This window comes from Acanthochromis polyacanthus, chromosome 15 (assembly GCF_021347895.1).
Source record: "Acanthochromis polyacanthus isolate Apoly-LR-REF ecotype Palm Island chromosome 15, KAUST_Apoly_ChrSc, whole genome shotgun sequence".
Lineage (NCBI taxonomy): Eukaryota > Metazoa > Chordata > Actinopteri > Pomacentridae > Acanthochromis > Acanthochromis polyacanthus.
The window spans coordinates 8273514-8291251 of NC_067127.1; the positions used below are offsets into that span (position 1 = coordinate 8273514).

A 17738-nucleotide genomic window follows, 5' to 3' on the forward strand; every position below is an offset into this window, starting at 1 on the left:
ACCATCTGAGGACCACAGCTGCAGTTCTCCAGACTCCCTCAATGACTGCAACAGATAGAAATACAGACATCACAGATACAGATTTTCCTTGACCCAGCCGAATCCATGAAGGACTAGGAGCAGACCAAGTAGCCGGAGGAGTCAGGTAACCAAAAGCAAGCACAGGTCAGCATCAAATGAGGACTGACGACGGTTCTTATAGGATGCCAGGACCTGATTAGCTGGCCTCCACCTGCACATGATCTGCTGATGACAGATGACACACACCTGGACTCTTCATCAGCACAGCACACACCTGCAAAGAGAGAGAGAGCAAGGCCGAGGGAGGAGAGAGCCCTGCCACAGCTCATAGCCTAAGCTGTGGCTGTAACAAAACATGTGACTTTTCATGTTTTAACACCTTATTTTGCGAAGAATTTAACACATTCTTGCCATCTGCAGATTGCACTAGAAAAGAGCCGTTATTTGTCACGTTGAGATCAAACGGAATAAAATGTTCCCTCTCCAGACTTTACAGTAGAGCCTGGAAGTTGCCTGATCTCAGACCAGCTCTGCGTCCCAGCAGGACCATACATTCATCATGCCTGTTTGCCTGCAATGGGAAAACAAAATATGTAAATATAAGCAAACGGAGTACTAGATCCCCCTGGTCGATAAAGTGCTTTGAATTTCATTATGCAACAAGCTGTCCGGCCGTTATAAACGAGGCCCGTGAAAAAGAAGTGATCGCTGGATGTGATAAAGATGAAATGTAATAGTTTACGCCACCATGAATCTGATTGTAACGTCCACACTATTAGAAAGGCGGATAAGAACAACAAACAAACTGATCAGCGAGTCCTTGAGTCCTTGCGTATTCACAGTAAGCCCGAGATACCATTCTTAGATGTCATTGGCTAGAACTCAGTTGGACACGCCCACCCCGGAAGCAGCATACAAATTAAATAGTACAGCCGTACTTCAATGTTCTCTGTCCGTTCTCTTACTGTCAGAGTTGCACATTTCTACCAAGGCTTTTTTGTCACTTCATTGCACACCTCAACTGCAAAGATGGTTACTGAAAAGTGTTTGGCCAAAGGTAAGACGTAAAATAATTACGACTAACTGAAAAAGTGACTTTTAGGCTGTGTATTTTTTTGTGTGCTATCAGGGTAAATACCCGCGTTTTCACCTCTAAACATCTGTCAGGTTTATTTTGTTTTGAACTTCCTGCTTTGCATAACATTTAAATGTGGTTGAACTCCTTGTAATGCTGATATGTTGCATGCTCTTCCCGTCTCTCACTCATTTCTTCTGTCTTTACTTGCTACGAAATCTCAGAATCAAACAGGAAGCAAATGTTATTGACGCTATTTTTGCAAAGTCACCCTGACAGCACACTGAACCTCCTCCTACTTAATCTATTTCAAACGTAGGGAGTACACAGTCCGAGTTATAAACTTCTTTTTTTGCCATGACTATTAACTGCACTGTTGAATATGGTAGATTTTGGCAGTTTTTAACTTAAAACGTAATTCATTTGATTTGTCTAGACTATAATATTAGCAGAAGGGTTTGATACATATTTTGGAATTTAATTTCCCTTCGGGGATTAATAAAGTCATTGTATTGTGTTGTTTGATTTAACTAGATTATTAATTCAAGGTAAAAACAGAAACAAAAAACAAACAATTTAAAAAGAAAACAAACAAAAAAGACCATATGAGTAAAAATATTTCATTTAAACTGAAATATTTTCATGAGTAGCAGTATAATATTTTTAGGGTTATTATTTGGATATTATCATGGAAACAGCATAGGAACTATACTGAACTGAATTATAAATGCAATATGAAACACTTTGAGACAAAAAAGAAGAAGTTTAAAATGTCACTTCTGTTGGTAGCCAAATGTGCACAAACAGGTGACAAATTCTCAGCCATTGAGTTAATCCACACTGTAGTCAGGTGAAAAGGACAGACACACCTTTGACCAGCGACTATAAAAGGCCACTTTAGAATGAAGTTGTATTGACTTTTGCACTGGGCCACAAATGATAAGAGAAAATCAAGAACGGGCTCCAGCCAGGTGCATGAATGTCTACAACTTCGCCATTTGAAAGACAGCTGTAGATAGATGTGTTTAACAGCACGATGTTGTCCCCAAAATGTCCACTGACTTCACCAAGGCCTTTATGAAGAGATGAACTACATTGAACAAGCCAGCAGTGACAACCTCATTAACTCTGTGGTGCAGATGTGTGGCTCATTTCTGATTTATGATCCTTTATCACTTGCAATATAGCATGCAATTAAATGGAAATGGGTCCTTTCTGTTATAGATGCTGTGTGCTGTAACAAAAATTACCAATTTTTATTCTAAAAATACTGGAAAGAGTTTAATAAAATATTAGATGCTGCTTTCACATTTTGTTCTCTATAATTTAACTCCTTTCTATAAAGTGGAGTAGTTTAATCTGTAACTGTGTTTTTATATATGTAAAATTATCTGTGTTCCGTGTGAAGAAGATTAATCTGCAAAAAGGTTAACATCTGTAGAAAAATGTAGAGCATAAAACTCAAAATACAAGGTCACTGTTGCAGTCTTCACTCATTTTTCTTCTTCCAGGAAGTGCTGCACCAGGTCCGGTGCCCCAAGACAAAATCAGAATTTACAGCATGAGATTCTGCCCTTTTGCCCAGAGGACTAGATTAGTGCTTGTGGCCAAAGGAATCAAGTAAGAATGTTATCATTTAATAAACATTGCGTCACAATATCATGAACATAATGTTCCTGTAATCTAAAATTTAGCAAAACCTGGTTTTGTGTTTCAGCCATGAGACCGTCAACATAAACCTGAAAGAGAAACCTGACTGGTTCCTGGCGAAGAACCCCCTCGGTCTCGTCCCAGTACTGGAGACGTCTGCTGGAGAGATCACCTATGAGTCTCCCATCACCTGTGACTACCTGGATGAAGTTTATGCTGGGAAGAAGCTGCTTCCTTCCTCTCCTTATGGCAAAGCTCAACAGAAGATGATGCTGGAGCACTTTTCCAAGGCAGGTTGCATGAAATCTTGGGTTTTGTTCTGTGTTTTTGTCCCTTAATGCCAGCATCAAATAACCATGTTAATATTTTCTGCAGGTGACACCATACTTCTACAGGATCCCAATGGGGAGAAGGAACGGCGATGATGTCTCAGGCCTGGAAACTGAACTGAAAGAGAAGTTTGGCAAACTCAATGAGGTACGTCACAAAGCTTAGTCCTCTGATTTCTTCATGTATTCAGACGTGATAGAATGTAAAGACAAAACTGTCCTGAGCAGTGAGTGTGACAGTACTTTGCCTATATTTTGTAATAAAAGATGAAAGGTAATTGTGAATTATGCATGTGTCAGTGTGCGTTAGACAATACTGATGAATGAAATGTTAATTTTCAGGATCTGGTTAAAAAGAAGTCAAAGTTCTTTGGTGGGGATTCCATCACTATGATCGACTACATGATGTGGCCGTGGTTTGAGAGGCTGGAGGCCCTTCGACTGGAACAGTAAGTAATCTTTAATTACACTTAAAAATCAATATGTTTTATTTATGGAGCCATTTAGAGACTCTCAAGAGAAGGAAACCGTACAAATATATTACAAAAGTCAGGCTTGTACACAATACAGGGCAGAGAAAGTGTCACATTTAGAGTTGAATACAGACTGTTGGCCAAATTACATATTTTGTTGATTTTTGCAGAAAAGCATAAAAAGTAAATTTAACCACCATGTTGCTTAACAGCACATTTTAAGCACATATGCTTAAAAGTAGTAAAAGCAACTATTCAAGACCAATTTTTGCAGCAGTTGTATTTGGATCAATATATAATTGAGGGACTTTTTAAGTCCATGGGATATATCTTGCGTACATTTTTATTAAAAGTAAAAAAAAAAAAAAAATGTTCATTATGATCATATCTTTCCAAATTCCATAATTATTTATTCTGGCAAACAATCACTTGTTTATAAAAAATGACTGGATATCATTAAAATGTCAACTAAATAACCGTTCAGATTTAATAACAACCACATTCTAATTAGCTAAACAATAATAAAATGAGATTCTTCAAACATTGTGTTGCTTGTGTTCTTTTTATCAAGTTGAAATAATTGTGACGGATATCTCCTTTTTGGCAATATATCAAATTTTATGCCATGTGGTGTTTGGTTATAGGTGGCCATTTTGATTTTTTGGCCTGAAAACAGCAAAAATGTCAACTATGTTACAAAAAGTCCTGCAATTATTTATTGACCCATTTACTCCTGTTTCAGCAAACAATAAAATGTAATTTGGCCAAACGTTTGCATAAGACTGTATGTTCATGTCCTGTGATTTCATCTTCCGTAAATAATTTCTCTTCCTTTGTGTCAGCTGCATGGCCGGCACTCCTGAGCTGAAGAAGTGGACAGAGCGCATGTGGGAGGACCCAGCTGTCAAAGCCTGCATGTTTAGTACAGATGTCTACAGGGTCTTCATGGAGTCCTACGCCGCCGGGAAACCCGACTATGACTATGGCCTGTAGAAAGTTCTGACCAAAGCCGAAACCGTCCATTTATGATCATATCTTTATTTTTTTTTTCAACTTTGATGTAATAACAGTTCCAAAGAGTAAAAATGTTTCCTCATTGTACATTTTTGAGGTGTTGTGTTATCAGAGGAAAAAATGGAATCTCTATAATGGCAATGACACACAATAATCGCTTGTTGTCATGGTGACACTGTGCTGGCTGCTATATCTCGCAATGGGAAATCCTTAAATATGTAGATCCAGATTTAAGCTGCATCACTGCCAAAATCTAATCAGGTGGTCCTTTTGTCATTGTTGACCTTCCCTGAAAATTTCATCCAAATCTGTTGGTCTGTTTTTTTGTTTTTTTTTAATAATGTTGCACACAGACAGACATATTTACGGACAAACGTACGCTGATCGTCACATAACTCCGCTGCGTTCCTTGGCGGAGTAATGACATACAATAATCACTTAACTCAGGGTGTTTTCAATAATCCAAAATGTCGCTGAAAATAAAATCTGTCCATGCAATGACTCTGACCTGAATCTGAATTATCTGTTTGTCGTACAAATGCATAAAAAACATCATGTTTCCCCCCAGGTTAACACAAGGTGGTCTAAAGATCTGACATCAAGACATGAGAAATATCACGGGGAAAAAAAATGAAGAAATAAGCTGCAAAACGTAATTAAAATAAAAGGAGAGAACATGAGAACTCTTAATAGCTGCCATGAGACTTGCAGCAGTATGACTGAAAAACAAAACACTGCTGTACTGTTTGGTAAATGTTGGACCTGCACAGCATGAGAGGTATTTCTGTTAGAATTTCTAAAGCTATTATTGTTCATGTAGATTACTTGTTGGCAGAGGGACATCATTGACCAATCAGTTGCTATTTTGGTACTAGATGTTAAATAAAACTGAATTCACTGCTGAACAACACTGCATCAGAAAGCATCTGTAGCAAAAAAAAAAAAAAAAAGAACAGCATGTCTATATGAGATATCAGCCACAACTTATAGAAGTGCATCTTCCATTAGTAACATTACTTCTGGTGACACTGACTGATATTTAAAGACATACTCTTAACACTGAGTATGGCCTGAGCTCATAAGCTTTCATCTACACTGTGGTACAAACCTCCATTTGATAAGCAAGGTGTGTTCTCCTGCTTTGAGTCCAACTGTAAAAGCTCTTTCTCCAGCTTGGCCTGCTCCATCTCCAGCCTCTCTTCGTGTTCCCACATGCAAGCTATCAGGTCCCTGTCCTGTTTGGGGAGCGTGGAGTTTTCTTGAGGGAAGAGCGAGGGGTGGTTCAATATGGCAGCAGCCACCACCATGCACACTTGTGCAATGGCCCCTTGCATGTTCAGCTACTTTCTAACATGCACATTCAAACACTGAAGAAGTTGAGGCAGCTGCAGTTCAGATCCTGAAATAAAAGTCAGAAAGAATATTATTAAACATATTAGTAGACATGAGAAAAAAATGCACTGGTGCACTGAATAAAATGTATGGAAATTATTACATACACATATAATAAACAAAGTTCTTTTTATATAGAGTGCTCCAGGGTTGTTACTACAAAAAGAACCAACTGAGAGGGATTTATGTGAGAAAATAAATGTACAGTAGAAGGGATGCATCCAAACTACAAAGAGCAATGCATGAATGCAGCAAATTAATGAAGGACCCGTTATGTCTGAAGAGGTCATACAGGTGTTAAAAGGTGCATGAGTTTGTACCTTCCCTACAGCGATCAGATTGTTCTTATTAAAGGTTAGGCTTGGAAAGCTGCTCTCTTGGAGTTCAGAGGTGGCATCAGCAGCTGAACAAAAATAAAACACAAAGAGCATGTCAAATGTTGTTTCCCATGCCAAATAAAATTAGGCAACAGAAAAATTTCCAGTGACTTTTTAAATATCTCCCACGCCTCACACTGCATCACAACAAATATTCTTTATTTTGGTTTCAGGACATGAAAGCTGGCACTCTTCTCTATATTCCAGACAGTGAGGGATGTAGCACCTAAAGCACAAAGCTGGTGCCAGTTCAAGGCGTTGAAAACCAAAGAAATGACATCTTTTCCAGGTTGTGGTTGTGTACAAAGTGATTCAGCATTTTCCCAGTTCCTGCATTGCACAGTCATGATTACAGCGACAAAACAGCTCCACCCGAATAAACAAAACACAAGATAGTGGCACACAGAATAGATATACTACTGCTTTCAGTGGCTTACCAGACTGTAATGGTGTGGTCAGGAAGAGCAGAGCAACAGGCCAAATAAGGACCACCATCACATAATGCCAGAGATGTGTAGTCCAGTTGGGCTGTTCCTACAAAAAGAACCAATTGAGTGGGATTTATGTGAGAAGATAAATGTACAATAGAAGAGATGCATCCAAACTAACAAAGAGCAATGCATGATTCAGCAAATAATAGCTAAATGTATGGTAGTTGCATAGATTTATGTAGTTATCTGATCTGGGAGACAATATCACCTTAAGTTTAGCTCATTCTTCAGCTGAAGCTCGGGGAAATTGTACACAAATACAGAGGGGGATAGTTTTTGCTCAGAGAAAGCAAAAATCCGACTCTTGCTGTTTGCTGTCAATGCACCAATGCCTCTGCAAGAACTCTGAAACACACTTTGCGTTTTTGTCTCCATGTTCAGGAAACAGATATGACTCCCACATATGTAACATACTGTTTTATTGTCCACAAAGTCGATACTCTTGTTTGTAAAGCCTTGTATCCACCTGGAGGTAGTAAAAAATGCTAATATTAGCTGATATTAGCATCTACGGGCTTGTGTATGTGAATTGTACCGAAATAAGAAAAAAAAACTAAATAGCGGCACATACCTGACTTCTAAACTTCCAATGTCGTCCATTTTAATAATGAGTATGTAACTAAATTCGCAACAAAATAAAATTGAACTGTTTCCCAAACGTAGTGTCTGTTAGCGAGTCCTTGCGTATCCATAGTAACCCCAAGATACCATTCTTAGATGTCATTGGCTGGAACTTGGTTTGACACGCCCACTCCGAAGAAGCGTACAAATTAAATAACTCAGCCGTACTTCAGTGTGAGCTGTTCCTGCTCTTCCAGTCAGCTTTATACATTTCTGCCAGGGCTTTTTTTGTCGCTTCACTGCACACCTCAACTGTAAAGATGGCTTCTGGGAAGTGTTTGACCAAAGGTAAGACGTAAAGTAATTACGACTGAAAAAAAAGTCTTTTAGGCTGTGTATTTTGTGCTACCAGGGTAAATTAGCCCAAACAAAAACTGTTAAGTTTTTGGCTAAAATCGGGCAAAAAATTTTTGTTTTGAACTTACTGCTTTGCATAACATTTAAATGTGGTTGAACTCCTGCTGAGATGTTGCATGCTTTTTGCCGTCTCTCACTCATTTACTCATGTAAGTACTTGTTGCGAAATCTCAGAATCAAACAGGATGCAAAAGGTGTCAACGAAATTTTGCAAAGTCATGATGACTGCACACTGGACCTCCTCCCACTTAATGTAGCTTAAAGGTAGATAACGGGAGTATCCAGTCCTTGTTATCAATTTCTTTTTTTGTCATGAATATTAACTGTACTGTTGAATATGGTAGATTTTGGCAGTTTTGAACTTAAAACGTAATTTATTTGATTTCTCTAGACTATAAAATTAGCAGAAGGCTTTGATACATATTTTGTCAAGTCACCATGACTCAGCACTATAACCTCCCAGTTTTATTTTAAGGAATTTTTATTGTAAAAAAATTAAATAACTTTACTCTTATGCACTGTAGGGCCACCAAATTTCCTGCAGCCATCAACTGACTCCTGCTGGTCATGCTGCAACTCTTGGCTTGATATAAAAATATGTATTTTTTTTAATTTAAGGAATTTTTAGTTGTAACACAACTCAATAACTCACTTTCGTGTTGGCGGATCCAAGCTTTAATAATTCAGATTCACCTCCATAGAACCTTTTAAGAACGATTTAGCTTGTTACAGCTGGGGTATTAGTAGATTTCCTATCAGTAGTAAGAACTCTGTCTGCTCCAGTGTGGGTAATTTAATTAATTTATCAAACAAACAGCCAAAGTTGATCTCATTTTCCTTCATCAGATGTGATAATTTTCTGTAATTCTCAGGTTTAGCTTTTAGTTTTAAACCGATAATCCAACCTGGAAGTCAATTTGAGGGTCACTTTGGATCCTGAAAACTTCAAATTTATGTTGGTAGTCAAATGTGCACAAACAGGTGACAAAATCTCAGCCATTGTGTTTAGCCACACAGTAGTCTGGTGAAAAGCACTATGATCACATAGTGTGACCAGCGATTATAATAGGCCACTTTAAAATGCAGCTGTATTGACTTTACACTGTGCCACAGGTAATAAGAAAAAATCAAGAACGGGCTGCAGCCAGGTGCATGAACGTCTACAACTTAACTATCAGAAAGACAGCTGTGGATAGATGTGTTTATTAGCATGATCTTGTCCCCAAAATGTCCACCGACTTCACCAAGGCCTTCATGAAGAGATGAACAACATTGAACAAGCCAGGATGGACAACTTCATTAACTCTGTGTTGTGTCTTCACTCATCCCTGTTTAGATACATATATTTTAATGTGGATGGCTCCACAAACTCACTCCTTCTGATTCTTATAAATATCATCAAGTACAATAAATTACATGGTTGTGAGTTTTCACAGAGATCACAAAATGTCAAATAAAAAAGTACAGTAAGTTGTGGAAATGTTGCATTTATGGTAGCAAATACAAATCATCATCGTGTAAATAAAAACTGCATTTTTTTCTTCTTCTTCCAGGAAGTCCAGCACCAGGTCCGGTGCCCAAAGACAAAATCAGAATTTACAGCATGAGATTCTGCCCTTTTGCCCAGAGAGCTAGATTAGTGCTTGCAGCCAAAGGAATCAAGTAAGGATGTTATTATTTAATAAACATTGCGTAACTGTTACATAGACAGAATATTCCTGTAATATTTGGTCAAAAAATGTTGCTTTTGTGTTTCAGCCATGAGACCGTTAACATAAACCTGAAAGATAAACCCGAGTGGTACCTGGCAAAGAATCCGTTCGGTCTCGTCCCAACACTGGAGACGTCTGCTGGAGAGATCATCTACGAATCTCCCATCACTTGTGACTACCTGGATGAAGTTTATGCTGGGAAGAAGCTGCTTCCTTCCTCTGCTTATGGCAAAGCTCAACAGAAGATGATGCTGGAGCACTTTTCCAAGGCAGGTTGCATGAAATCTTGGTTTTGTTCTGTGCGTTTGTCCATGAATGTCAGTAGCTTTTCATACCTAGCGGCATGGTGACATTTTATTCCTTTTAGATGATATATTTTAGTGCTGTTTTATTTTATTGTTTTATTGTGTATTTTATGGGCTTCACAGTGGTGTGGTGATTAGCACTCCTCGCCTTGCAGCTAGAAGATCCCCAGTTCACGTCTCAGCCTTCCTGGGGTCTTTCTGCGTGAAGTTTGCATGTTCTCCCTGTGCATGCGTGGGTTTCCTCTGGGTACTCCGGTTTCCTCCACTCTCCAAAAACATGCTGAGGTTAATTGGTGATTCTAAATGTGTCCATAGGTCTAAGTGCGAGTGTGATTGTTTGTCCAGTTTTAAGTTACTGCAGTGTTTTTAAGTTATTTTCTTGTTTTTTTACTGTGAGGCACTTTGGTCACCCTTTGGGCTATTGTAAAGGGCTATAGAAATAAACTTTGACTGATTGATTGATCATCAAATAACCACATTATTACCACTGTTTTCTGCAGGCGACACTATACTTCTACAAGATCCCAATGGGGAAAATTAAAGGCGATGATGTCTCAGGTCTGGAAACTGAACTGAAAGAGAAGTTTGGCAAATTTAATGAGGTATGTCACAAAGCTTAGTCCTCTGGTTTCTTCATATATTCTGACGTGATAGAATGTTAAGCCAAAACTGTCACAAGCAGTGAGTTTGAGAGCACTTTGCCTATGCATTGTCATTGACAGTGAAAGACAATGTGTGAATCATCCATGTGTCAGTGAGCATTATACAATACTAATGAATGAAATGATAATTTTCAGTATCTGGTGAAAAAGAAGTCAAAGTTTTTCGGTGGGGATTCCATCACAATGATCGACTACATGATGTGGCCGTTTTTTGAGAGGCTGGAGGGCTTTGGGCTGGAACAGTAAGTAACAATCTTGAAATACATTTAAAAATAAATATGTTTTATTTATGGAGGCACTTAAGATCAACTGACAGAAGGAAACTATACAAATATATTGCAAAAGTCAGGCTTGTGCACAATACAGGGCAGAGAATGTGGCCAATTTACAGTTGAATACAGATCGTTGACCAAATTACATATTTTGTTGTTTTTTTGAAGCAGAAAAAGTAAATTCAACAACCATATTGCTTAACAGCAGACAAAGTTCTCTTCTAACATGCTGTTGGTGATTGTGTTAAATTCGTCCATCCACAGCACTTGTCTGTTGTCTAACTTGAGGCATTCAAAGATTTTCTTCTGCCTCCTCTATACAAACTCTGTTTATGCTTCATCACTGCACCACTTCTGTGACCGCTAAACCTTTCCTGAAGGTCATGTGAGGGTTTTGTTTTTGTCCAGCAAACGTGCAGTTTGATCTAACATTCTAGCTCTTCCAGCTCTTGTCTCGACTCCCACAACTCCCATTAACCGTCTTGGAAATGACATGCTAGAAGTGCTTTGATATGTGCACTGATGAGTCATGGTTTAGGTGTGGACGCTGTGGTTCAACTAACATTAGTCACACCTCATACATTTTGCAGCATGCTTGACTTAAACCGGTTAAACTGTTTTGTCAGTGGTTTTACAAACTTATGACATCCTCTGTTTAGCAATCACACTTTTAATGGTGTCTGATGTGGTAATCCACTATTGCATGGGAATACGGAACTGAAGCTCAACTTGAAAAAAATCTAAACGTAATCGCAATTCGATATTTTTCCCAAATCATCAGCCTCAGTTCTCAGCTGACAATTGTTGACCTGACTGAGAAGTCATAATTGTCGATAACAAGCCTAACAAGTAAATAGAAATTTAAGACTTTACAAGTAGAGAAGCGCCCAAAATCTGGCACATACACTTAAAAGTAGTAAAAGTAACGGCTTAAAAACAATTTTGCAGCAGTTACTGCTTCCTACTTCAACAAACAACAAAATATTTAATTTGACTAAACTTTTGCATAAGACTGTATGTTTCGTCTTCTGTGAATAATTTCTCTCCTTTTGTGTCCTCAGCTGCATGGCCGGCACTCCTGAGCTGAAGAAGTGGACAGAGCGCATGTGGGAGGACCCAGCTGTCAAAGCCTGCATGTATGGTACAGACTTCTACAAGGTCTACATAGAGTCCTACACCGCTGGGAAAGTCGACTATGACTATGGCCTGTAGAAAGTTCTGACCAAAGCCCCAACCGTCCATTTATAATCATATCTTAAGTTTTCTTTTTTTCTCCCAACTCTGATGTAATAACAGTTCCAAAGAGCAAAAATTTGTCTTCGATGCACATTTATGAGGTATTTTGTTATCATGGGAATGACATGCAGTAACTAGAAAAGGACTCGGAGAGCGCAGCACTCCGCCAAGGCTGTTCATTCCTGCTTGTTGTCATAGTTACGGGGACACTGTGCCGGCCGCTATATCTCGCAATGGGAAATCCTTAACAAATCCGTGGATTTAGATTATAAGCTGCATCACTGCCAAAATCTAATCAGGTGGTCCTTGTGTCATTTCTGACCTTCCCTGAAAATTTCATCCAAATCTGTTGGTCCGTTTTTTAATAATGTTGCACACAGACAGACATATTCACGGACAAACGTACGCTGATCGTCACATAACTCCGCTGCGTTCCTTGGCGGAGTAATGACATACAATAATCGCTTAACTCAGGGTGTTTTCAATAATCCAAAGTGTCACTGAAAATAAAATCTGTCCATGCTATGACTCTGTCTTGAATATGAATTCTGTTTGTCTTACAAATGCATAAAAAACATCATGTTTCCCCCCAGGTTAACACAAGGTGGTCCAAAGATCTGACATCAAGACAGTAAAAAGTATCACAAAAAAAAAGATGAAATAAGCTGCAAAAAGTAATAAAAAAAGAGAACATGAGAACTCTTAATAGCTGCCATGAGACTTGCAGCAGTATGACAGAAAAACAAAACACTGCTGTACTGTTTGGTAAATGCTGTTCCTGTTTGGACCTGCACAGCATGAGAGGTATTTCTGTTAGAAAGCATTTCTAAAACTATTATTGTTCATGTAGATTACTTGTTGGCAGAGGGACATCACTGACCAATCAGTTGCTATTTTGGTACTAGATGTTGCATAAAACTGAATTCACTGCTGAACAACACACTGGTTCTCTGGAGTAAAGAAAGCATCTGTAGCAAATAAAAAAACACAGCATGTCTATATTAGATATCAGCCACAACTTAAAGAGGTGCATCTTCTATTAGTAACATTACTTCTGGTAACACTGACTGATATTTAAAGACTTACTCTTAACACTGAGTATGGCCTGAGCTCATAAGCTTTCATCTAGACTGTGATGCAAACCTCCATTTGATAAGTGAGGTGTGTACTCCTGTAAAAGCACAGCTGCATTTCTTTGCATCTCCTGAAAATGCCTGACTGTTGCTGCGTAAAGTTCCCTCTGCAACACCAGAGATCTGAACAGATTTATAGGCTCCGCTTTGCGAATCATCTCAGGAACCCGGACTTCTTTGGGCACTTTACTGTTCCCAATCAGGACGTGGTTTAGTCTCTTCTCCTGCAGGCTCCTCTGCAAGAAGCCGATGACATCCTGAAGCCGGTGCTCCAAGCTCTCAGCGCCCCACGCAGAGGGCTTTTTACTCAGCAACAAGTGCAACAGAGTAGTTTTTAGGTGGTAGTTTGTGAGGGCACATTTCCCTGTGAGCCCTGACTGTTTTCTGTGTAGGAAAGTAACAATCTGGAGGCAGTGAAGATGGCAGGAATTCTGTGGTAGGCGTTTAGCAAAATGTTTCAGCAAATTCCTTTCATAGACGGCAAAAGAAAGAGGCCAGTAAGGGTCGGGGTAGCTGTCACAATCCGATGGGAAGTGTGAGACAAAATAAGCATCTGTATTTTCCAGCTGAACCACCGGGATGATGTTCATTACGATGACTTTCCCAGAACGGAACCGGATCTTCAGAGCTCCAGCGGCATCCAGGCTGCGAAAGGTGACCTCAAAGTCGTACTTATGGGAGATGCGTCCCCAAGCTTTGGTGACAGAGATCTGAAACCACCTCATGACTTGATCTTTGGCTAAGAAGTGTGTGTTTTTAGAGCAGAGCAGTTCATCGGGACTGTGGCTAACTCTGGCTGTGTCATTCCTGCTGTGCAGCAGACAGAGCATGTCCTCCCCCAGGTTGGCAGAGCCACAGAGGCAGCCCTCCTCGCTCTCCCCAAACCTGGTCACCTTTATCTTGCCGCAGCCCTGCATGTCTGGAGGTATGTTACTGGACGGGCTGCACCACAGATGGTACTGGAAGGAGTGCGGGTCTGGAGGTGAGAAAGGCACTATCAGATCGCACATCAGAGGCTTGCACACCTTCCAAGACTCAAACATGCTTCCAATCCCGACAAAGTCCCCCACTTCCATGTCCACCTCCCGGTCACAAATGCTCCTGAGCGACTCGAGCAGGTCGTCTGCAAAACCCTCCACAAACTCCCTCACCCTCCAGTTCTCATGGGCTGCAGCGTAGGTGCATTTGCCACAGAAGTTGCTCAGGATGTCCTTGTCTAGTACCATCATCCTGGAAGTGATGGATCCAGTCTCTGAGAACACGTCTTCATCCTCAACTGGCCGGATTTCTGCTTCGGTAAAATCCACCTTGCACATCTCGATAGTGAGGAATATCACAAAAGACAAGGCGCTCCAGAAGTACCAGCTGTAACCTTCCTCCAAGCTGGTCTCCTTCTGCTTTGATTCCATCTGTGAAAGCTCTTTCTCCAGCTTGGCCTGCTCCATCTCCAGCCTCTCTTCATGTTCCCGCATGCGAGCTATCAGGTCCTCGTCGTGCTCAGGAAGCGTGGAGTTTTCTTGAGGGAAGAGCGAGGGGTGGTTCAATATGGCAGCAGCCACCACCATGCACACTCGTGCAATGGCCCCTTGCATGTTCAGCTACTTTCTAACATGCACATTCAAACACTGTGCAGAAGTTGAGGCAGCTCCTGCAGATCCTGAAACAAAAGTAGAAACAGTATTATTAAATATATAAGTAGACATGAGACAAAAATGTACTGGTGCACTGAATAAAATGCATGGAAATCATTACATATACATATAATGAATCCAGTTCTTTTTATATAAAGCGCTCCACCCATCAGGGGGAAGCACAGATTGTACCTCTAAATATAGAGGCGGTGCTCAGAGTGACGCACAAGTCCAGTATCAGACTGTGCAACACGAGAGGAAGGAAGATGGAGCCCTTTACAAGAACGTCGCCCTTCTTTCTCTGATAACCTTATTTAGTTGCCACACATTGTGCCTGCAAACATTTACATCCTGTTACAATTCTATCATAAAACAAAAAGAACAACACAAGCTTCTTTTTTTTTAAAGAAAATGTCCAAGTTTGCACAGTATAAAATGCAGCTTCTGCTTAAGCAAAACAGTCAGTTATTACTCGACTTATTAACTTCTGTCATGGATGTCATCAGATAACCAAGAAGTAATGCAACATACTGCACAGAAGAGGAAATTACATAAGTGTTTTGCATGTTGAAGTAGAATTTAACCCTGTGTGGTGTACATGTTCTAATGTCCCAGTTGCTTGCTTGCAACTTACAGCACTGTTAGAGGTATTTATGTAGTCAGACATTAAAAGCAAGAATAACAAGACGAAAACAGCCGACATCCCACAGGAGTATTCCGGTGACGAATAACTGAGTTACTAAAACTGCCATCACTGCAACGGTTAAAATTAAGTCTTACAATGTGCCTCTATGTGCCTAAAATGGGACTTCCCTAACCTTTAAGTAAAGCACAAAAAAGGAAGTACATCTGCATCACAATCTCCTTTTAACATCATGAGATGATGAAGTGTTCTCCGTCAGACGTCAGATTCAAAATGACAGCAGTGAAGGCGGAGTACATGAGGCCACAGTGCCAGGGAAACTTCCCATGACTTGTTCACTGGGAAGTCTTCCAACACTTACATGGATCCATCCATCCAAACAAACACCGAGCCAGACAAGGGACCCGAGACGGACCTCATTTAAAAATCATTTCATTTTAAATTATTCATAGCAGAACACAACAATAACACAAACAAAGGCTTTAATCCTCTTTAGCTACTCACTTTTCCCTTGAAAGTTTACAATTCAGGGCTCAAAACGGTATAAATATAGCAGGACAGACTGCCAGACTGGAGGAAGCACTCACACCCTTTACTTAAGCCACAAAAACAGCACCACGATGTGAAAATATTGCAGTACAACTCAATGTACTGCACTCCATAAGAAAGGTTATAATATTGCACATTTTCTGGCAGTAAGAAGTAAGATTTCTGCGATGCCAAAGAATTTGTGACAAAACATTTACAGCTTCTGTCAAATACTACAAACATAATCTGTGGCAGAACCAGGTGGAGTGTAAGAATGTGGCTTCCACTAAACCACATCTAAAGCAAAGGAGTGTTGTATTTATGTAGTTTAAAGGGAGTGGGCTTACATTTTTAAAACTTTGATCACACAGAAACAGTGGTGGACAAACTAAAACTATAAAAACACGAACATATCCTTACCCTTTTATCAAAATAACTGCTTTGGAATTGCATTCCATGGATATTATACTGATTGATCAGCAAGGTAAGAACATTTTGTGGCTGACTGTGCTAAATCTGACTTTAACTTATGCAGTAATGCTTATTTTACTTTATTATAATGCCTGGAATTTAAACTGGACTAAGCAAACTGGACTGCAACTTGAGAAAACACATTTAAACTGATGAAACGCAAGCAAAAAATGATAAAAACCTACACTAATTTAACAACAGTGTGGAGGGAAAATACTTTATAAGATAATGCTAACCTATATTTTGGACAAAAGTGACATATTTTGTTCTGCAAAGTAAAAACCTACACTATATCAAAAATGTGGAGGGAAAATAGCTTGAATACAGAAAATACAAGCAAATACACGAACATATCTGCAAATTAATACTTTCATGAGTTACAATGGCAACAGCAAGCACTTTTAAGCATCATTTGGAATCATGTTCAGTGTTTTTTGTGGTATTTGCATCTGTATTAGCATTGCATTTTCTGCATTTTTTCCTCAAAATGTTGCGCTTGTGCTTAAAAATGGGTTTAGACATTGTGTCAATTTGCCTTTTTTGTCCATTTGCATTTGTCAAACAGTAAAAAGATTAAATAAAGTGGAGTAAAGAGCGCAATACTTAATAGAGTAGCATGAAATAGGTGTAAAATCCTATTAAAGTATTAAAGTACGTAAATTCATGTAAAATAAATACATTTCCACCACTGTTGTCTGCTTCACCCTGCATCCAATGATCTCAGGGTGTTTGAAAATGAAAAGTAAACGTTTATATTACACACATGACGGGGTTCGGACCTGCTCTGTTGCCTGAGCAACAAAAATGATGGAAATGTGGCGGCACACAAACATTATTCCAGACACATGAGTCACTGGAACAGACGCAGCTCTGTGAGGAGGAAGATGCTGGAAGATACTTCTCTGAACATCGAACTCGATGTTCAGAGAAGCATGTTTAGAGATCAGACTGAAAAAGTGGACGAACTTACCCGATCTGCGCCGTTTCTGGGTGAATTCATGATGATAAAGTTTCATCCGGTGAGAGGAGCCTCATGCGATGACGGTTCCACTCGGTTCTGTACATTTCCTGACTGGGAGCTCCACCCAGAACACTGAACCGCCCAGCTCCCCCTCAACTGAGAGTTTAACTGTGAGCTGCTGCAGAGTTTCACGATGAATCATGACTGTGTGCGAAACAGCACCGTTGTTAGGCTCCAAAAACAGAAATCTTTACATCTTAAACTGATCATTGCACCATTTTCCACGTTAACGGTTGTCATGTATGGAGTAGTGAGAGTGCCAAATTGCAAAAATGAATCGATAAAAGAATAATAAAATAAAAAGTGAAGATATAAAGAAGAATA

General features: G+C 39.6%; 4 protein-coding genes across 7 annotated transcripts in view; 2 read left to right on the forward strand and 2 right to left on the reverse strand.

The window, feature by feature from the left end:
• Positions 1-7516, reverse strand: part of cfap43 (cilia and flagella associated protein 43) — a 28418-nt gene extending 20902 nt beyond the window's left edge. Inside the window, exons 1-3 of one of the 3 annotated variants that reach the window (XM_051959959.1) lie at positions 7394-7506; positions 7031-7288; positions 6769-6865 (exon numbers count right to left, since the gene is read on the reverse strand). Coding sequence is in view for 1 of the 3 variants with exons in the window: in XM_051959957.1 (XP_051815917.1) it covers positions 7394-7422 (29 nt within the window). In the remaining 2 variants the exon portion in view is untranslated. Of the gene's footprint in view, positions 1-6768; positions 6866-7030; positions 7289-7393 lie in introns of all 3 variants that reach the window. The other 2 variants (XM_051959958.1, XM_051959957.1) reach the window with 2 other exon arrangements.
• On the forward strand, positions 925-5069 carry LOC110945239 (glutathione S-transferase omega-1-like). Its single transcript, XM_051959960.1, has 6 exons — positions 925-1078; positions 2608-2716; positions 2814-3036; positions 3122-3223; positions 3418-3524; positions 4391-5069. The coding sequence occupies exons 1-6, from the start codon at positions 964-966 to the stop codon at positions 4539-4541; spliced, it is 807 nt and encodes a 268-aa protein (XP_051815920.1). The 5' UTR covers positions 925-963; the 3' UTR covers positions 4542-5069.
• On the reverse strand, positions 4585-17506 carry itprip (inositol 1,4,5-trisphosphate receptor interacting protein). 2 transcript variants are annotated; one of them, XR_007947242.1, is made up of 3 exons: positions 17364-17506; positions 12776-14777; positions 4585-5324 (listed from the first exon to the last, which is right to left on the reverse strand). XR_007947242.1 is itself a non-coding variant. In XM_022186848.2 (2 exons), exon 2 carries the CDS (start codon positions 14710-14712, stop codon positions 13099-13101), a length of 1614 nt encoding a protein of 537 aa, XP_022042540.2. In that variant the 5' UTR covers positions 14713-14777; positions 17364-17506; the 3' UTR covers positions 12392-13098. The 2 variants fall into 2 exon arrangements, 1 of the variants encoding a protein (XP_022042540.2); XM_022186848.2 differs by lacking the exon at positions 4585-5324 and having other exon boundaries at positions 12392-14777.
• LOC110945369 (glutathione S-transferase omega-1-like) lies at positions 7612-12515 on the forward strand. The gene is made up of 6 exons (XM_022186961.2): positions 7612-7731; positions 9354-9462; positions 9559-9781; positions 10318-10419; positions 10615-10721; positions 11813-12515. The coding sequence occupies exons 1-6, from the start codon at positions 7704-7706 to the stop codon at positions 11961-11963; spliced, it is 720 nt and encodes a 239-aa protein (XP_022042653.1). The 5' UTR covers positions 7612-7703; the 3' UTR covers positions 11964-12515.
• Positions 17507-17738: the final 232 nt, after the last annotated feature.